The sequence below is a fragment of the Zonotrichia albicollis genome, chromosome 12, assembly GCF_047830755.1.
Source record: "Zonotrichia albicollis isolate bZonAlb1 chromosome 12, bZonAlb1.hap1, whole genome shotgun sequence".
NCBI lineage: Eukaryota > Metazoa > Chordata > Aves > Passeriformes > Passerellidae > Zonotrichia > Zonotrichia albicollis.
Window position 1 is genome coordinate 10,752,885 of NC_133830.1, and position 22,230 is coordinate 10,775,114.

The following is a 22,230-nucleotide window of genomic DNA, read 5'->3' on the forward strand; positions in this document are numbered from 1 at the left end:
ACCTGCCTCCAGGTCCTTGCTCCAATGCCTCTGTTCTCTATTGCTGGCCACATGGGAACTGTTTGGCCACAGCCTGGACTCCTAAAGATGGGAAGTGACAGATTTGGAGAGCAGGACCTCTGCAAACATTACCAGCAGGTCAACACAGCACCCAGCTGCAGGAGCAGCATTGCCTCTGGGCACTGCCAGACACCCAGGCTTACACCTGGTGGTGTGCCAGCAGCACAGTGACACTCACGGCCACTCACACAACCCCAGGGACCAGGAGCCGTGGAAATAGGCCACAGGCCTCTCAATAAGGGGTGAAGGACAGCACCATCCTCCTCCTCTGGGTCCCCATGCTGAGGCTGCTTCAGGAGCTGCTCCTGGAGGAAAGCACAGAGCTCTGGGGCCAGGGAAACACTGCCATGGCAGGTTACACGATGCTTTTCACTGCTTCCTTTTGATGCCTCCAGTGCCACAGGGTCTGGAGCAGGACCTGTCTCACTCTAACACCAGCTGGGTGAGGCAGAAACTTCCCAAGGATTGTGACATGTAACATCTTTGTGCCTCTGCCCATGGAGGTGTCCTCTGGCCCAGCATCACAAATTCCCCCAGAGCAGTGCAAAGCCCCCTGCTCACCCCCAACCCCACCTCACCAGGGTCACTCCATCACCATCACGCAGGTGCTCAGGTGGGCGATGGAGAAGCCAGGGCTCTGCTCCTGGGGGAGGCTGCAGAAGAACCAGCCCTGCTGGAGAACCAACAGGGCTGGATCTCCAGCAAGGACCAGCTGCACTGAAGTTTCAGCTGGATGACAGAGGGAAAAATTCATCATTCCCAGGCAAGTAGCTCCTGAAAGGCAGAAGCTGAAGACATGGACCTCTGCAGAGGTCTGGCCTTGCCAGCAGAGCACCACCCAGGACAGGCTACAGATTATCTGGGAAGGAGGACAGGGTGATTAGTAAGTTAAAATCAACACCAGCAAGTGTTTATTTAACAAACACAACTCCTTATCTGTCCAGGAATAGATTGCAAAATTATTCAAGAGTCTTCAGTGTAAATTATTCTCAGTATAAAAATTGTTTAAATTGCAAGCTGGGAATATTACTGTGAAGTGTACAAGGTATGTGGTAAATTATGTAACCTATTTATGTAATTTATAAATTGAGTTACATAAATTAGCTACACCAGGTACAGCATGAATGTCAAATTGTATTGTGACTCAATTGTCACAATAATGGCTCAGCATCAGATTAGCTCGAGGATTAATCCAGACAGTACAAAGTCTGGATGTTACAAATAAATAAATATAAATATCAAACTGTACACTAACAGCTCAAACTAGAAAGTCATTAGCATTAATAAAGTGCAACCACTCAATTACTTGTCAGGGGAAGTAAAATGAGGCAGAGTCAGCAGGATCAGTTTGCTTTTCAGATTGCACAGCTGTGCCCACAGTCAGTACCCTGCAAAGTGCTTTAGGGAAGGCAGAAAGTACCTAAGGCTTCTCCATGTCTCTGTCTCACTGCTGGGGTAGGGAGTATCTCTGCTATCAGTAAGGGGCTACAAAATCACTGATGACTTTGCAATAAGAAGTTTGGACTAAGAGCACCATTACACTACTTGATACACTGTGCACAGGTCCATGGAAAAGTCCATTAAATTATTGTATAGCTCTGAGACTCACCTGCCATTCTCACTCACCCAAATTTTCAGGGCTTGGAGAATCCTTAGAAAACCTGAACCAAGGCCATTAGTTTAGTTCCCACGTTAAGAGTCAAAGGTACATTTTTAACCACTCCTTTTCCCTGAGCACTTCCTCTTCACTCCCATAAACTACTCAATCCCCAGGGCTCAACACAGGAGGGAAAACCCTGGGCCAGGCACAGCCTCCTTGGATATACAGACACCAGGAGAGGGAAGGTGCTTCTCCTGCAGTCAGCAGGTAGAGATTTGATATAACTTTAAAAACCTGGAAAAGACTTTTGGGAGAATATGTAGGGATATACAGCAACAAGAAGAAATATTTCAGACTGGTTTACAGATTACTTAATCCTAAAATCTAAGGCTGGATGGAAAGGACCTGATTCTTGTGGAGCAGATGGAGAAAGGAGAGCACAGAGAGCCAGGAGCTCTCCCCAGGGTAGCCCCATGAGCCACCTTTGATGCTTTTTGCTCCATGGTCCACATTCTCAAAGGCTAGTGAAAGGATAGTGAAAGGCTTCCAAGTTTCAGAAGTTTTCACCTTGTACTCCTCATTAAAATCCAATTTCCTTTCAAGTTGAGAATGGCAGAATTCTGCCCTCCAGAGAACAGCTGTGACTCTGCTGCCATCTGCATGCTCAGGAGTGCTGCAAGGTCTGCAGCAGTGTTGGAGCTCCCAGCCTCAGGGGTGACTGCAGAGAGATGTGGAGCACAATTCTCTGGAGTAAAGTAAATAAAACCTCCCTGGAATGGGAGTGCTTAGTTTTTCCAGAGAGCTGAGTTTTGACCTCCAAACCCACAAGGTAAGCACTGGTTGGCAGTGACCAAGTTCACAGCCAGAAGAATGATACAGATCACCTTAAATTTATGGCATGCAAGTGGGTCTCATTTTTCTGTGCAGTTCCTTGCAGTGTTGAATGAAGTTCTTTCACCCAGCAGAAGAACCAGACTTTGAAACATGAGCCCATCAATCACAAAGAAGCAAATGTATCTTTCCCCTGCTGCTACACTTGGATACTGTCACCTCAACATTAGATTCCTATAACCTAGAGGGACCTAATCACATTCATTGCCTCCAAGTAGCCTCCAATAAAGCTCCTGGAGCTTTGGATCAGCAGTCAGCAGTACAGGACCACCTGCAGCCCCAGAGGAGCACATCTGCTTTGTTTTCTGAGAAGCTGAGGAGCCAGACCCTGCTGGCTGAGGGTACTTTCACACAGATAATCAGCTTTAGACTCTGAAGCATGAACCTCTTCTTTATCTGTTTGGCCACAGACTGAATGGCAACCCTTTCCTTCAGACAGCAAAGCTCCTTTTTCCTAGCACAGGCACATGTGGCCAATGAGTGGCTGGGTGGAACCAACAGCTGGCACTGAGGTTTCACAGCTGAATATTAAATACATTACTGTGGATATTCTGTTTTGTAATCCACCCTCCAGTTTGGGAATGTAAACTTCAGGATACCAGAAGGCACTATATGAAAATAACTAGAATGGAGTCTTCAAACAAATGGATGAGTATTTTCTCTTTTTGTAACCTCTTTAAGTTAAAGACCCCACAGCACTGCACAAGCACCTGATTTAAGTCTGGAAGAAGCCCAGCACACAAATAATTCCACTGTTTGGACAGCCCTGTGTGCTTTGTCACTGTACACCCCACTGAGATGCAGAGATAGAACTGGGAGCAGGCACCCAGTCTATGCGACCACCACAGATCCCCAGTGTGATCCATTTAATCCAGTAAATTCCAACCCAAGCAAGTTGCCAACAGCTGCCAAGAGCACTCTGGAAGATAAAGAGTAGAGGGGAACAAGTCCCAACACAGAATTTACTTATTTTCCTTTGCAAAAGAAAAATAAGTAAGGATTAAAGGGACTACAAAGGCTGTTTCAGTGAGACAGTCCACAAAGAACAATTTCCCAGCCTTTTGTAATCTTTTATTTTGGCTGGTATGATTTAAGCTAAGTCCTGAACTGCCATTTCCCCTCTGTCTCATTAAGAGCTGCAAAGCTCCACTGCAGTCACTGGCCAGGCTTCTTCAGCAGTTCAAATGCTACTACAGGAAAAGTAAAGATTTAATTTTTAAAAAGCCATGTTCACACATGGCTTTATCAAATGGCAAGAGTTCAAATCTCTCCCTTGGTTCAGCCACTTGGAGGAGGACTGCAGGCAGCACTGGCAGAGTTCCTGTTTACTTGTTTTATGATGGTTGTAACGAGGAAGCCATTAAATTAATAGCCGTGCTTTATTTTTAATGTTATGTTTAGCTAATCCTGACTTACAGTGGCACTCCCCACTAGCAGAAAATAAAAATCAAACTCACTATGATGGTGGACTCTCTTGCCACCAAGAAAATGGGAACAGTGGGAAGTTCAAGAGGACACGGAAGGGAAAAAATAACATCCTTTTCATTCCTCCTGAGGGAGTGGCACTCATGCCCTCCACTGGTGGCCATTAGAGAGATTAACTCAGACTGTTCAAGGGCTAAATATCACAAAAGCTCTGCCCCACTGGCAAGGAGGAGACGCCCACCCAGAGACTCCAGCAGAGCTGCTCATGTACAGGTGCACATGCAGGAGGCACAGATGGAGGCTTTGGGTGACTCCAAATTGTTTTCTGGTCTTAAACACTGAAGGTAACTTGTTTTTTTTAATTCTGTAGAGCAGGCAGTAGGAAGTGTACAGGACTGAACTGCATGCACCAGTTTGCCAAAAATGTTAGCACTAGATGGGAATGAAGACAATTTACCCTGCAGCTGTCACCCCAATATCAACTCAGTATTCAGAAAGGACTTTGAAACTAAACTCTCAGGGATCCATAAGGAGGTGAATAGATTCTAACTCCTCCAAAAGATCCAAGTAAGCCTAAGGGCTTTGTTTCAATTAATGTCAACTAGCAAACCTGCTCCAAAGACACCAGAAATTATTTTTAAACAGACTTTCTGAAAACAAAGGAAGATGCAAAGTAGGAATCAAATTGAGATTCCAAGTCCCTGCTGCCTCTTCTCCTGCACTCCCTGGGACAGCAGGCCTGCCATGCAATAGCTCCCATACAGAACAGCACAGGGCAGCAGGAACCAGACAAGTGCTATCAACATCTCGTAGCAAATGGCACAAACGAAATGGCTGGATAAAGCTCAAGCTATTCCAATGAGGGCAACCGGGGAGAGCATCTAATTTAGGCCATTCACAAGGGGAAATCAGCTACAGGAGCAGTTTGTTACATAGCCCTGAGGGAACAATTGATTTCAACTTGGAAAGAAAAGTTTGTGTGCTGCTCTCCCTAGGAAGATGACAGAGGAAAGTTCCCTGCCATGCTCTGACCTCTATAAAAAAGTCTGAAAGAGCACACGTGTCATTAAATCCAAGACACACTTTTGACTGGGAGCTCTCCTGAGACCATTGGCTGCTCCATTTGCTTCCTCTGGCTTTGCCCCAGGCTGCAAAACCACCATTCTGCCAGCACAATTACACAACAGAGTGGGAGATGGAGGGGCAGCATGACTGGCCTGAACAGCCCCAGCTCAAAGGTGACACAGCCCAATCACTCCAGTCCACACCAACCTTTGCTCCCCCAAGGAATCAAGAACAGGGAAATTGAGGAGAATCCAACACACACCAAGAGCAGAGTGATAGGGCTGGCAAGGCAGGTAAGACAGCTCAGGAATATCACATCCAGCTTTGGACAAGGATAAAACCCACATGAATGGGAACAGGGGTTACATGTCACAGGACCATGAACAGCCCTTCAGGCTCCCAGGGGTTCCAAAAGAGGGATGATAACAGCCCACTGGGGGGGCACAAGACAAGAGAAGAAAAAGGTGGTCTGGAGACACATACAAGACTGGCAATGAAGCACCTGAGGGAGTCAGACACAAACAATTTATCAACAAGTTACAGACAAACACTTTTAACCAGTTTGGAAATAAAAAATAACAAGAACTTGAAAGACAAATTGAAAAATTCTGCTTGGAAAAGGAGCACACAGCATGAGATCACAGGACTCAGCAGACTATAAAATAGGAAATGAGACTTACTCTTCTCCCCCTACAGCTACACAAAACCCTCCTACATAGATTACAGACAGACTTGGCAATTGCCTTCCTCCTCCTGCCTCCCCTGTTATGGACAAGGCAGAGAAGGTAGCTGCCTAAATGCAGAGAGGATATTAGATAAAGCATCTTGCAAAGCCAAGTGTGAAATATTAACAGCAGGAGGCAACGGGCTGAGTTTTTATGCAAGATCACAAATTTGGTGCTTGGAGTGTCGGTGATGTTCTCACACACTGGAATCTCAAAGTGCTGCTTGTTGAATGTTTCATTTACAGAGCTACTCAGGCCCACTGGAAATTTTTTATCAGTTCTGTTATTTCCTGTATCTTCTCTTACTTCTCTGGTTTTGTTCTTTTCTCTTCCTGCAAGGCTAAGAAATTATGCATGAATAAAAAGGTTGTTCTTTCCATTCATCTGGCAAGTTTTAAAACAATTCATACTCTTAAAGCAGGCACTCTGCAAGCTGTATTTTCACACGAAATTACCCCAATTGTGTGCACTGCATCCAAATCACCGGATGCATTTGTACACAAAATTACCCAGCTTGCAGAGAACTGCAATAAGCAGGCAAGCAAAATGGACATGCACTGCTCAGCTGAAGGGAGCACTGTGCTGCACCTGGCCACAGGAAGGTTTGGTTTTAGTTGGTGAAACAGGTATTCCTGGCCACAAAAGAGCTGTTTTTTATGCAGCACAGACAGCAGCATGATGGCTGCCTCTACCCCACCTCAAATTTGCCTTTGGAAGAAACTGCCTCTAATTCAGCTTCCACAATGGATTCAGACCTTGTTTATCCTGCTGTCCCTGTTCTCCATTAGTGCCAGCTGTGGTGGTAGCGGTGTGGAAAGGACATCCATTCAACACTGGACACCAGGCTCCAGGAATAATGATCTCTGCCACTCTGGAGCATAACTGACACCTGCTGTCACCATCTTGCACAGAAACAAAATTGGTCTGAAAATCCCACAAGGAGTCAAGGAGAAACAAGGAGAGGGAGCCTAGGAGAAGGTGCAGGGCTTCTTCCTTCTTTTCAAGGGCCTTGGTACTACAGGAGCAGCAAAGATGAGGGGGAAGAAAAAACATTCACTCAAGAAGCTCTGTTACCTGCACATTTTTTACTTGGATAGAAGCTGAGACACTGCAACTGAACTTCATCCTCAGCAGTTTCCTATTGACATCCCTGGTGATTGTATTTTCTCCCAGGCTCAGGTGTCTGAGCTGGTGATTAGGGCAACAGCAGCAACAAAATTGCCTCTGGGCACTAGGAAACACCAAAGGAACAGGACTGCCTGAAAAGCAGATGGGGCCACAGTCCCCACGGACATGATCACCAAGAAGTTTGTAGACATTTAGCACAGAGTAAGCTAAAATCAAACCCAACACAGCAGGACAGAGGAGTTTCTCACTTCAAGGCTGTGCCACAAATGAATGTCTGTCCTCAGAAACTTTTGGAGACAGAGTTAGGCAAGCCAGTATTGAAGTGCAGTGACAGGTAAGAGGTGTATTGTCAGCTAACAATCAAGCAGTCCCTCATCTGGAGGTACTGGATAGCCTTTGAGTGCCACTTGGTCCTTGTTGGGCTGCACACAGAAGCAGTGCACCTGGCCAACATTAGCTGTGGCTGTTCCATTTATGATTTTATGGCTGATTCCGTCCCTACCCCCATCAAGTTCACTGTCTGAATGATCACATCTGTTTATGTTCCACAGACACCTGTGTATCTTGAGATGACAGCAACTCCCTGAATGCTGTAATCAGTTATTTCTCAACAGAGGAATTGCCAATTTGGTAAATAAAGCTCATTATAAAAGAACATGAAAATGTATTACAGTTGCCTAACAGAGAAAATTGCCCAGCGCCGCCAAATAATCAGCCCTGGCATCACAGTCCCCCCCAATTTAGGGCAACTGAAATAATAACATGCAAATTACTCATGCAAGGCAATGCTGGACAGGGGCAAGAGGAAAATGAGGAAGAGACAAAATAGATACTTTTCTCTTCAGACCAACAATAATTTCAAACCTAGTCAGAGGCAGACCTTGGTGCTCTAAATCTCTGCCTGTAGAGTCAGAAGTTCTGTGGCTATCCCAAGCAGATCCAAAAACTGGCATGGCAGCAGCAGCAAAAGCCCACCCAGTCCTGCTCCAACAGATCCGAGGGCACTAATTGTCCTGCTTTGTTTTGGAAAACTTGCTCTTCCTCCCTTAGGGACAGCAGGTTTGACCTACACAAAGACACAGAGCTGGAATTTTTGCAAGATCTGAGACTAACGGAGATAAGCCATGCGTAAGCAAACATCACTTCTGAGGATGAAAAGTGTTGTGGCACCAGCTCTCAATAAGAAGGAAAGGCATTTAGTTGCTTTAATGGAGATGTAAAGCACTAAGTTGCTGTCTAAAGAAAAAAGAGACGAAGCAGAATATAACACAGAAAACAATTCTCAGCCCCCCTCATCCATTTTCATAAACACTGCATTAAACTCTGACACGACCTCCAAAAATCCATGTTCACATTCTTCAAAAACTGTCAGACACAGTCAGAGAGGACAGAGGAAGCTAATGCTGCCAGACAGAGAAGCTGTACCCAGAGAAAAGGAATCAGGTTACCAAACCAGACCTGCTCCCCTGGATTGCTGACAGGCCTTTTGCAATTCTGCCACACCTACCTCTAGGAGAATAAGATTCCAGAGGCATCCAGCATCCTCCATTCCTCATGCAGCAAGGAGAGGGCTCAACACAGAGCCCAAGGATGAAAGGGACAGTGGTTTATGGCAGACACAGCAGGAACTGCACACAAGAGCTTGTGAAAAGAAACAAAATTTGGGCTCTGCAGGCAAAGGTTTTTCCAGTATGATTCCACACTACCAGTTCCCTTCAGGCAGGACTTTGTAACCAAGTACTTTCAAATAAGGCAGTCAACCTGGGACCAAAATGAACAAGTTTTGTGATTTATAAACTGTGAAAATACTGCTATTGAAATACTGCTATTCCTCACACTCATTTGGAGTTTTTGTTGGCATTGGCAATAGGCAGAAAACAGCAGTTGACAAACTCATGGGACTGAAATATCTCACAGCACACAGTGACTGTTAAACACTTTATTGTTTAGGAGGGAACCCTGGAAGGGAAGGAATGTGCCTGCTGGTGTAACCAATGGGAGCATGCTAGGAACAGTTAATCCTAACAAGCTACTCAGGGTTACTTCCAAATACTTGGGACCTCTTTCTCCAGAGCAAACAGACACAACAGCTCATGAAACTCAGATGGAGGTTGGTGAAACTGACGTTAGAGCTGGATGAACCAGGCTTGTGTTGGAGCAAGACCCTAAGCTATGAGCTATGCTGGAAGCACCTGGGGCCAACACAATTCTTTACATTGCAAAACAATGAAAAGAACCTATAGCATCCCCTGCTCCTGGGACCCTTCTCCCACCCCCAAGGAACATCCATTGAGACTGATACATGCAGGCATTAGAAGAGGAATCATGTTGTATTGTCTTGGTGATGGAGGGCAGAAGGCACTGGTTTTGGTCAGTGTCTGTCCAGAAGGATGCTGGAGCTTCCAAGGGTGTCCGTGGTCCCTGTCCTCTGCTCTTTGGCAGATGATGTTTATCCAGAATTAACTAACAGCTCCTGGAGAAAAAAGGAGACAAAAGGAAAAGGCAGTAAGTTAATTATGCAGTTGTTGACATGGGAATGTTAACATCAGAAATGAAAGAGTAGCACTGGCAGGGTGAAAATCCCTCAGAAAAACCTTCAGCTTTCACCTACTGTAAAACACAAGATATTCAAGGGGAGAGGAGTGTGGAAGCAAGAAAGCAGCTCATGATACCAAACATAAGGCTCAGTCTGTGATCAAGAGCACATGGTCAGTTGCAACAATGAGGATTGTAAATCCACTGGCCTACAGTGGGACAGAACAGCTGTGACTTCAGGTAAGCCTTGGAGCAGTGAGTAAGTGCAACCCCACACTAAGTCCTGCCTCAGCACAGGAGGACATAGGAGCACTTTGATTAGCTGCCATCAAACACACACACACACACACACACACACACACACACACATATGCTCCCCATTCTCCCATCCTGGAACAGGATCAATATAAGACCACCAGAGAAGTGAGAAGAAGAAAGATGGGGACCCAGAGACCACCCTAACTCCTAACATATCTGACAGTCTTTATTCTATTAAGACCCAAGCCTTCCCAAAATTCAAAGCAAAATCACGTCTGCTTTGTCCCCACAGAAACCTTCTAAGCAGTACCTCCTCAGATCCTGCAGGTATCTGCATATGAGCTGTGAACTTCTGAAGGTTAGTGTAAGACAGAAAGCTTCAAATTAGGAGGTTTTTAGGATGGAGATTGCAAAGTCTGCTGTGATCTCTTCCTATTTTTATCTTATGGCATCAATCAAGTTAAAGAAATCAACAATGCCATCAGCAGTGGATGAGAACACACATGACACCAGCTGTAGCACCTCTCCCTCTGAGGATCTGAGAAATCAGTGCTGGATCCCAATGTGGGCAATCAGCTCTCCTGCAGCAGCAGTGGCAGGGCTGTGTCCGTGCTCAGGAACAGCAGGATCAGAGGGTAAGCCCACCCACAGGCTACTTCATTCTCATGCTCTGGATATATGCAGGTGCCTTTTTTTGGGAGAGCAGACACTGCTGATCCATGTTAAGAGGACCCAGCTAAAGCCAACCAGAGAAAGATAAATGAACACCTCACTGCATACAGTCTCATTGCCCGTTTTTATTAGGGCTGTATTTGAGCTCAGTTCCAGACATTTGCCTTTCTGAGGAGAGGAGCTGAGCTTTCTTCAGTGTGAATCAGAATGGAAAACATCACAAAATAATGATGCTAGCATGCTTGGCACTGTCTGTCAGAAGGTGAGGATGTCATTTGGGCTGCTTGTGCACAGCAGGCTGATATTGGCTGACACATGGCCAACGTAGACTGAAAATGCTGGCCTTGAATTTCCAAAGACAGCCCCATCTCTGACAACAATGAACTGGAAAAGCTTCAAAGAACTCAAGAATAAAGAGAAAATTGTACACCAAATTATTTAGACAAAGGTTATGCAGAAATCTGACAAATGAACCATCAATAATACTCCACTGACTCTAATTTCCCAGGTAATTTTTCTCATCATTAGTGACTTAAAAGTTATGCACAGAGCAATATATTTTAAAAACTCCAATAGCACTCACTGAAATTGCAATGAATGAAGCAGTAACAACTCACGATCAATTTTGCAATGAAGTAATTTACTGTATTCACATTGTAACACTTCAGTAAAGTGTCCAGGAATGCTACATTTTGTGAAAAAAAGAAAACAAACCAAAATCACTTCTGTGCCTGCTCTGTGGTTAACCCTTCTGGAAGACAGTAAAACCTCTCTTTTTAAACACTTTTGAAGAATATCAGAGTTGCACAATTTCATGTTCAAAATCATAACTACATATTTCAACCTCTTCTAGTTGCAGGTATTTCTACCCATGGCAGGGGTCTGGAAATAGATGATCTTTAAGGTCCCTTCCAGACGAAACCATTACATGATTCTATGATATTTTAACTTATTTCAGGAGAAAATGAAAACAGCCAGTTCTTAACCCCAATGAATGCTTTCCACCCTAACCTACCCACATACCAGGTATGCATTGAGCTAGAGGCTCACAAACATTCCTTGTGCAAAAACATCAGGTTCCATCTCACTCTGGATGACTAAACCTCCTCAAAATCCTTTGCACAGTGAGCCTGGACCCAGAACTCATGGGCTGAGGGACACCCTAACTCTGAGACTAAACCCACTCTTTGCCCACCTAATTTTGGAGCCATGCCAGTGCAGACTTGGCACCCTTTCATTTTCTTCTAACCTGGAATCCTGTCTGCAAGATGCTATCAGGTTGCTACAGCACTTACCTCAAGCAGAAGGAGCCAGGAAAGGGAAGGAGAAGCTTTACCTCTTCTCCATGCCCTTATCATTGCATGTGCGCCAGACAGGGTGAACAGGCAACAAGCCCAGGCTTTGCAATCACTCTCTCACCAGACAGGATACTCCCAGTTAATGGACTTGAGGCTCAGACTGAAAAGTTTTGGTGCCTCCTCAAAAAATCACTGCCCCACAGTTGGCATTAGCTGGTCTCTGCTGCAGTCTTAGCAGAACAAGAAGTCAGTGATGAACAGTCTTGGAGAGTGCATCACACCCTCAGTCTGATAAGGGAAGAGAGCCCTTCTTGCATAGGGAGGGCAGGTTATTTTTAATGCCACTGCCAAGGCAATCCAGGTAGAGAGCAGGTTCCAGTCTTGATGAGCTCCAGCCCAGCACCTCTACATATGAAAACAGTGTCCATGCAAAAGCAAATTCCTCATCAGCACAAACAGGGATGGCAATCTGTTCGGTCCTGACAGCAAGTCCAGCTGGAGGGCACACAGCATTTGTTTTCTTCCATGCCTCTCACAGCAAATGGGACCTTTGAGCCACTAACTCATGTCCTTCCACCACTGTGGCACCCTGCTCAGGAACTAACTGCAGTCAAAATGGGCTGCTTAGCTGACACAGCCTGCCACCTTGCAGCCCCTGTGGGAAAGCCAGCAGCTCTCCAGTTCTGGTTCCAGTTGAGTGAGGAGAAAGGGCTGAGCTCTGCAAGTAGATCTGCTCCACAAATCACCCCTGCTGAGAAGGGAGTCCAGTCAATGCCCAACACAGTCCTTATCCTCTAACAGAGCTGAGGCCTTGGGACCCAGCACTGGGGCGAGCAAGCTTCAGCAAGATTTTCTAATGCACCTGTTCCACTGTCCTGTTCCTTGTTCCCAGTGCAGAAGCTCTGGGAACTGAGGGGCTGCCTGGTGGATCTGCAGCATCCTCTCCACCTCCCCCAGTGCTGGCCAGCTCTGTGCCTCGGCTCTGGGCCTTGCTGGAGGCTCTCAGCCAACAAAGGAATCTCCCTCCTTGAAAAGCCAGACCCTGAAGAACTTCCTCCTTCACTGTTTGCCAGAGACACTGTTTGCCAAGCCTCAGCTGTGTTAAGGCATATTTATTTAACCAGCGTTAGTCTCACAGGGTAAACCCTGCAAGTTCCCTCCACCACGTGCCCTGCCTTTGTTTTAACATCCCTTTAAGCAGTTGCACCACAGCACTCACACATATGGGCACTGTGCAGCTATGAAGAAATCAGAAAGCAGATCCCCATGATAAATGACTTGGTACATTTGGAGTGTCAGTGACAAAGTAGAAATTAATCTCCATAGTTCCTAGTTGCCTGCTGTGCGCAGGCAGCTCTCAACATCACAATACCTGTTGGCACACAGCAGACCTCAGCAACGTGACCACACAACTTTTTCATCTCAGTTAGTGTGGAAAGAGGCACAAACAAAATACAAAAATCCTGACCTGCCCTGAGATGGGCGTTCAAGGCCTTTACACTGGATGAGGCATTTGTTGCAGGGCTATTAGCACCCCAAAGCACTGCAAGGGATATTTGAGTCACTTTGGTTTGATGTATGCTGTAGGTATTTTTTGGTTATGTGCAATTTGTTCTGTTACACTCAGAGTATTGGCTATTTTGTGGAGCAGCTGTGCTGACTAATGGATCACAGCACTTCTGTGCCATATAGTTATTGCACAGAAAAGCCTCTCTGTCTCTCTCATCCTTCAGGAGTCCAACAGTTGCTGTCCTTGGGACTGGAATAAGGAGGGCCAGGAGCATGCCTGGCAACAACAAAAAACATTAATTCAAAAAGCTATGAAGAGAGTTTTGTTTTCCCTCTTCTCTGTACTGGTGTTAATAGTTTTGCAAAGCAGGCAAGTTCACCCAATGACTTCTTGGCTACTTCCCCAGATGGTGTCTTCAAAGTTGGCTTGACAGCAGAAAAGACGCTTTTCAGAAAACTCACCAGATGCTTTGTCAGAACACCCCAGAAAGTGCTTTCACATGGAAGTCTCCTGGTCTACATACCCCACCAACACAGTGCTAGGAACAGAAAGAGTCTTTCTAGTTTCCTCCTCCCTCTCCTTCGGCTCACAAGAGCCACTGCTTGCTTTGCTCTGCCTCGACACCTCCCCCTTGCTCTGCATCACCCAAATGCAAAGTTATTTACCAGCAGCACAACTAATCTCCAGCTGTTCTGAGACTCACCTGTTTGTTCATGCATTATAACATTGATTTCCTCCAGACAGTTGTTCTGATCATTGTTCTAACTTGCAGAGAGCTCCCGTCATTAGCCTTGCTTAACAGGAAATATTTTGCCACTGACTGAGCAGCTCTGCAGTCAGCAGACTGCACAAAAAAATCATCCTGGTTGGGGGGCTGCATCTCCCTGCTGAGCTGGTAACCCCAGACACCACAGCAGGAAACAAGCTCAGTGCTTTTGATTTTGGACATGTGCTAGAAAAGAGCGGGGCCAAGAGGAACAAACACAGCTCTGCAAAGGGCTGCTGCTGAAAGGATGAGTGTTAATTAATCCACATACAAACCCAGGGCAGTTTTTGCTCAATCGATGTTAATTGCATTTAATCTCATTCTTGCCATTAAGAAAAGCCACCGGGCCAGGCTGATGTCGCTAGCGCCTGACACGAGGATTCCACCCACGTTTGGGAGGCAAGGCAGGAGGAGAAAAGTAATGGAAAGAAAGGAATAACCCTTCCTCAACCCCTTCTGCATCACTGCACAATTTCATCAGGTCTGCTCCATTATTTAAACAATTTTTGTTTTCCACTAACATTACAGAGGAGCTCAAAGGATGAAAATCAGACATAGAGTATTTCACTGCTAGTTATTCTTGCTCTCCCAGGAACCAGCTTAGAGCTTTGCTAACCTGCACAGCTTCAGCTATTGTGCTTCTGTAAAGGATTGAGATACAGAAAATTGCTTATGTGAAGTGGTGTTTGCTTTTTAGTCCTGGGCTGATCCCAACAGACCTGCCAGCGCCCCTCAATGTGACCTACAACTGCTGACTGCCACCTTCCATCAGCTCTGCTGAAATCTTTCTCCTCACCTTGCTACTGAGCACAACCCCAGCATGCACCAAAGCACGCTGAAGCCTGTCTAACATAACACAAGCTAGTATTTGCTATTAAACAACCTCTGACCAAATTTGCCTTATAAAACAGAACATTTTTGAAGCCTGAACTTCCCAGGTAAACCAACAGTGCACCCACCAGTGATCTGGCTCTGATCACAGTGGGGACTGTGTCTCTATCTGTCCAGCTACCTGCTTGGGAAATGGGAACAATCCTCTTGCCTCTGCAGGAGTCAAGCCTGGGGACAGAGGAGCAGCTCTTGTAGCACAGGAAGCCCAAGGTGGCAGATTTCATGACTTCTGGCTTATTGCTTCTGTGAGAGCCTTGCGTTTTTCCAAATCAGTATCAAGAACAATAATAATCAAAGCCAGGCTCTGTCTGTGCCTTTCCCCCGTGGCAGCACACAATGCTTGCCCAGAGCCAATGCTGCAGTTTATCATGGATTTTCTTTATCCCTCAACAAGTGTTAATCCCAATGCCTCTCGCTGCATGAAGTGGACATATCACAAGTGCCATGAAGGACTGGCTGAGTTTTAAGTGCTCTGAAATGGCTCCACTAGACTTGGTCAAGATTGCTTTAAAATCATTTCCCATTAGGACTGTGACCCTCTCTCTTTACAGCCAGTGTAATGACTGTGTCTCAGAGGAAGGTAATTACATCCCACTATCTGCACACATCAGAAACTGCACGCTCCAAACACTCCTGTGCCTTTCTGGACTGAGTGGTAGAAGGCAATGCAGGAGGCAAAGGAGATAACACTGGATGCCCCTCCATCCTGCAACTAGAGTCACCCCAAGTGTTTTGCAAGCTTGTAGATTAGCCCCTGGGAGGGATAAAGGGATCCAGAAGGTACAGAGTGTTTCTAAAGCAGAACAATGACAACTTGTACAATTCCAGCTCTGGTTTTGTGAGGATTAAAATGAACTTCACCCAACTGTGAATATCCGCTTCCAGAGCCAAAAGGAATGGAAAACCACTTATTGATGCAACAGCATTTCATTATTTCAAACTCTAAGCCCAACACTTCCAAAAATTAAGGAGAGGCAACAGTAGTATTATTTGCTGGGGGACATTGGCTGCAGGGGTTTAACTGCTGAACTGCCAAGCCATGCTCTGGGCACAATATAATGAAACAATAGACATAAATATTGGCAACTTCTCCATAACTGTCTATCCTTCTCTTGCTACCAGCCTCCAGAATAATCAGTGGGAAAATAAAAGGAAAAAATAACCCCAGAAGCCAAGAGACTTTGGATTAAGTTGTATAAATGACCTGTTACCTCCTTACACGAGAAAGAAAGAAATGCAATAAATACCTGCAAAGCCATCTCAGTATCCTGGATTAAATGGATTACAGAAATGGAAAGTACATGATGCAAGATGTTATAAAACAAGATGCCAGGGAAGTGCAGGAATTTGAATCAGGCTGGCAAATGATCCCTGCAGACTACTGAGGAAAATTAATAGAGAGAAGAGGTAGAGAAAGGACATGGTAAGAAGACTGACTGATGAACGCTGTTGTTAGGACGTGTAAATTCAGGATGTCAGACTTCCTTTTAAATCTACTTCAGTCCTGGAAGAAAAATAGCAAATCCTACAGTGCTAAAAAGCACTGGAAGTAGAAAAGTCAGATATGGCAAGCCTCATTTCAGGATAGGTTTCCCCTGTGCATCCCTCAAGATTGAAGTTTGTGACTTTAATTATTCCTGGAACATCGTGTATATAGGGATTCAATGCAGGGATTACTAGCAGCATCCTTGTTATAAGTGCCACTTCTCAAACAAATTACACTTCACTGGATGTCAGTAACATACACAAGAAAACAAATTAGATAAAGGCAGCAGGACAGCAATATACAGATCTGGTGCAAGGAAGTTTCACAAGGTCACCCAGAAAAAATAAAGGCGGTTATAACTTAAACTCCTAAAACATTTCTAATTCCCCAGTGTATTAAAGTTCCATGTGACCCAGACACAAAATCTTCAATACACCAGTGACTCCACACAACCTGAGACCAAGCCTAGCTGAGATGTGCTTAATTTGTGAAGAAATGCCATCAGGGAGCAGGTGGAGGAAGAGAGACACAGGAGATGGAGGGAGCAGCCCCAGGTGTCCTCCCAAATCCTAGGGAACATCCCATCCCATTCACTGGCTGTTCACAGCCCCACACAGACAGATGGGAGAAGCCAGGGAGAGAGGATGTAATTTTGTTTGGAGGCAAATATAGCAGCTCCTTGGCTGCAGGGCTTCTCCACAAGCTGATTCCAGATTTACATACTGCATTTTGTCTTTCCAGAACTCATCCCAGGATGTATTACTAACCTGCACTAGTTCTAATGAGCATGTAACTCCAGAAATTTTCATGAAGATGGAAGCACAGGAAAGTCCAGTCCTTGGGTAGAGTGCAAAGAAGAGCTGAAAACACTTCACCTCAGGTATGGCACTGCCTGTGCCTCTGAGACGGGCCCTGAATGGTTGTTTTTAAATTCTCAGACTGGGGAGTTCACCAGGGGCTTGCCAGTGTTATTAAACCCTGAAGTTTCTCTGTGCACTCCAGGAGGGTGAGCACTGCCTAGAGTGCACAAGCCAGTCCTAGGCTCTACTGTCAGTCACCTCCCAGCTTCTTGCAGCAGCTGAAATAAATCCCCATCTCAGTTTCCCTTTCTGTACCTAAGAGTAATGCCACTTACCAACCACACAGAGGTATGATAATTATTCACCAAGAGAAGATGCTAAAGAAATGCAAAAATTCAGTTCTCAAGGGATCCATTCCTCTGTACAATTTGCATTTATGCTTCAGAGGAAATCTGGTGCTTTATCTTGTTTCCTTCTGTCTTGCTTTAGCAGGCTCCTGCTCTGGATAAAAAGAATTCTTCTTTGGGTCAGGGTATCATGTCCGCATTTAAAGTATGGCTCAATCCTGCATAGTCTGGCTTCATACACCAAGAACAGAGGCAGGCAGAGACTTCTCCAGATATCCTTTTTCTATGACTAATTCTATTTTTGTTCAGTGATACAGAGAAATTCCACACAGAAGTATTATGAGCTTGACTGGCTTTATTTGTTTAACACTTCACATTTTCATTAAGCTGTTGCTACTCGGCAGCCAGTAATTTTATTTGTGTGATAGCTGTATTCATCTCACCCACATGGGTGTAGATGTCGCTCTCCTTTTCTTCTGGCTGAAGAGGCAAAAATCAGCAATGATAGTCAAGAGAAAACTGGGAATTCTCAGGTCTGTTTGCAGATAGATGTGAGACTTGACTCCTACCTGTTTTTGTGATACACCTACCAAACACTAGGGGCATCTACAAGTGAAATTAAATAGAGGAAAATAATTATTTTGCAAAACTATCCTCCCCTACCCAGGTACAAACCAGAAACTGAAATTATTTCAGCAGAATCAGCCCGTTTGACTCAGCACTGAACTCTCCTGCACCAGCAGCTTATTGCTGACTGAGCATTTACAGTATTTGAGTATCAGATTGTGAAGAATTAATTATATGTCTAACTGTTGCCAATTTTCAAGTATCTTGAAATATCTGGTCCCAGGAGCTGCAAGATCTGATTAGATCTCAAGGAAGAAAAGTCTGGTTGGCTGGCCCTCACCAAGCCCCAATTAGACAATCTTCTACCAAGTTCAGGCAACCAGACAGAATTAACAGCCCTTTTGAAATGTTAATGACTTGAACAGAGACAGTCAAATCACTGAGCCACACCTCTTGGCCAGAGGTTTCAGAAGTCAAGAAACACTAAACATTTCACTGTGCCACTCCCCTTTGACAAGATCAAGGAGTGGGAATTGTCGGGCAGGGAATGTGCAGCATGGATTGGAGAGCACTGGCTGTTCCTGCCGGGCATGACCCATGGATGGGGATTGAGAGGCTGCAACACATCGGGAGATGCTCGGCTGGGAGATCAGATGGAGATGCCCAACCACAGAAGGGGAAGCTGCAAGCTCAGCTGCCCTGAGCATGGCACTGTCACAGTCAGTCCCTGGGCAACAGGGATCTGCTCTGAGTAGCTGGCACCCAGCTCCACCAGTGCAATGAAGAGACCAGGAGATAAAATGTCCTACAACTGAGCCGTGGGTCTGAGCTAATGAAGGGAATATGGTGAACCCAGGGAGATGCATCTTGATTTCTCAGTGTCTCCTCCTGTGTAAATTCCAAGTCTTTCTTTCAAGATTAAAAACCTTTACCTAGTGAAAAACAAGCTCAGCATTTCTCTAGCTCCATCCTGTCCCTATTCCTCTTCAGGACACCCCAGTAGAATACCAGATGCTGGAATAAGCCACAAAAGCCTTCTGAACAATTATCTCCTATTGCCTCCTCTGCAAATTTATAGTCCTGCATCAGTGTCAAGACACAGACCTGCTTCCATCTGTCTAAAACACATTCTTTACAGAGGACCTGAAGGTGGAATGTTTAACGTTAGCATTTGAAAACGTATTCAGAGACTGGAAAAGAAAGTGACGGTTTTTAAGTGTGTTGTTCAATTGTCTTGTGGATGCTGCTCAAGTGGAGGGAGAGCTTTGTATTTTTTTTATAATATGACAAATGATGCCAGTCCCATCTTGTAATTTTCCTCACTGTACAGCATGTCTGTTCATGATAGATACCAGTGCAGCTGCTTAGGTGTCCGTTTATCTGCTTGGAAAGTATTGTGTGTTTGGAACCAACTCATCCTAAAACAGCAGCCCCAGAGGGTGAGAGAGGAAAAAAAGGGGAGTGGGGTGGGGGAGGAAGAGACAAGGGAGTTGTGGACTGGGAACACATTCATGCTTCTCCTGTAAAGGTTCTGGAAAAAAGCAAGCATCATATTTAGTTTAAGCTACATCCTCTCTGCCCCCCTCCTAGACCATTCTTTTCTACTGTCACTCAACACCTCTTTACACTCTGCCCACAAAGACCTCACCACTAACATACATTTAATTCATACTTGCAACCAGTGGAAACAAAGCAAGCCCTCAGCTGCCTTCTGCAAATCTGTGCCAGCACAGAGGAGCCTTCAGGTCACAACCTGTACAGTTTGCAGTTTAAGGGAACACTTTAAATAAAAACAAAAATGTAAAGGAAGGAGAAAGAGAAAAAAAAAACCAGGAAGAAAAAGGACAAAAAAGACAAAGAGTACTTATACTTTGTGTTTAAAGAGACTTTAAACAGGAACTTGCCAATTTTCTGTAACAAGGATTATAAGAAAATAAACTCAAATACTTCGTCCTTCTGCAGAGCCCTCTAAGCTGAATTTCACTCTCTGCAAAGTGGCCAATATAGAAAAAAGCTCATAAATCCCTCTGACGTAAGTAACTTCACATTACTCTTGGGGAAACAGAGGCAGAGACAGATTCATTAATCCAAGTAGATGAATCCATGAAGCACTCTGAATTTCTGAATCTCCATAATATCCCACACTAGAAACAGCACCCAGGGCCCAGCAATTTCCATGCCATGTTGCCTGGCACAAGCAAAGCAAGAGAGCTAAACAGATGAGAATGATTTTAGAAAGGACAAGTACAGTTTTAACACACCTGCCCCAGCCATGTAGCAAAACCATCTTTTGTTACTTTAAACTACCTCTCATTGTTTCACTCACTGCATCATTAATGCCAAAGACCAAGGTCACATATGTAAGATGCTGCCTCAGAAACCTGCTGAGTAGCAGAGAGCTGCACAACCTGTCTGAACAGGTGGGTACAAATTCCTGTGGCTCAGCACTGTCAGGGTTAGCCCGCTGGTAATACTCCAGGCTAGCAAGGTTAGGGCTGCCTTAATCTGCCATCATTATTCTGCAGCCTGGGCATATCCTGAGAGGATCTTGCTACAGGCTGGTACTCTGTCTCTGACTTACCAAGAACAGTTTCCATGTGTGCAAGGGGAAAGTGGGTCTTACAAAGCTGTTTACAAAGAACTTTATAAGATACTTGCATTAAAGAATTGTTAAAATCAGCACTGAATTAAAGACTTGATTTTTAAGACAAGGAGCTATTCCTTAAAAAATGGTCTTTTTCTTTAATTTTTTTTTGTGGAGTAGGGTTTTTTGTTTTGAAAATAGTAAAACTCCACATGTAAGAAGGTGTCAGATGAACTCAAATTGTGTCAGGTAGTTGTCATTACTGTGACTTAGAACTGGAACTTGCATTCAGGACGTTTTGTATTTATTGTCTCCCTAAATTTAAGTTGACAGAAAGAGAGTCTGCTCCTGCAGGTAGAAATCTAATTCCACCATCTCTTTTGAGCAGTCAGTCTCATTCTCACACGTAAATTCTCCTGAGTGAATTTGCTAACAGCTACCAATGATGACGCTGACCAAAGACCTCCAAGCACAAGGCTCTGAACTATGCAAACCAATTCTGGTGCCACTGATGTGTGCCTGAGAAGGAAACAGTGTGCCTGCACACTCCCCCCCAGCTCAGCCAGCACGGGGAAAGACGGGCTGGTCACTTGATTTGCAGACAGCTTTTCCATTACTTACTGCAGCGTTCAAACAGCCAACCTGCTCCCCCTTTGTCTGCTCTGTGGTGGCCATTTCTCCTGAGCTGCCCATCATTTCCTTATCAAGCAGTAAAAACCTAGGATCACTGGAGACACAGCTCAGCCTTGCTGAGATTTCATTCTCTCAGCGGGCTGTAAATGCCCCTATAATGTTGGCTTTTTTAATCTTGTGTTATTATTACCCGCGGCTGCCATTCAGTCTGCAGAGAATAAAGCGCCCAGGCTTTCAGGGCCCACACAATGGCTCTGTGCACTCGCCAGTGGTTGGACAAACAATAACTCTGTGTTTCAGCTTTATTGGAAACCCTTCTGTTGTGGGAGCCTGGCTGCATGTGTCCCTCGGCTCGGGCCACGCAGAGGTGCGAGTGGGAGCTGCTGAATTCCCTGGGGATTGCAGGAGCACGTGCCTTGGCACCGGAGCCAATGTGAGAGCGCACAGGCAGCTGCATGTTGCTGTGAGCCCATGGGAGACAGACACAGACCTGCAGAGCCAGTTGGTCTCCTGCAGATCAGCCAGGGAGTCCGGAGCTCTAACGGGGCCCCTCTGTGAATAATTACGCTCATCTCTGTGTAAACGGCGTTGCCAGCTCATAGAGAGGTGTGATGATATATGACATAACTGTGAAAATGTCAAAACACCACTACCCTGAACCACATTCTTACAAGAAATCTTGGCTTCCACTCGAAATTTAAGATCCTGCTGCTTGCAAGAAAGGCTTGAAAGCTAGAACAACTGAAAAACCACAAATTAGAATGCAAAGAAAATGTGAAGAATGCAGGGCTCTTCTAATTCAGGGAGACTGATTGTTTTGGTCAGCTCATTATTGCTTGCAGGGGACACTGCAGATGTGTGAACTCCTAGAGAGCTGCAAATATCCCTTCACTCAAGAAAACAAGCCCTGCTGCAGACTCCTCACATATTGAAAACCTAAGAGAAAATTCAGAAAATCCCACAAAACCACAAGGTTTACTTGTGAAACT

General features: G+C 45.2%; 1 protein-coding gene across 2 annotated transcripts in view; it reads right to left on the reverse strand.

The window, feature by feature from the left end:
- Positions 1 to 8,818: 8,818 nt before the first annotated feature.
- Positions 8,819 to 22,230, reverse strand: part of CHCHD6 (coiled-coil-helix-coiled-coil-helix domain containing 6) — a 108,611-nt gene continuing 95,199 nt past the window's right edge. For both annotated transcript variants that reach the window (XM_074549787.1, XM_074549786.1), the window contains one exon: positions 8,819 to 9,367. In XM_074549787.1, coding sequence (XP_074405888.1) covers positions 9,344 to 9,367 — 24 coding nt within the window. In that variant the 3' untranslated portion in view covers positions 8,819 to 9,343. The remainder of the gene's footprint in view (positions 9,368 to 22,230) is intronic.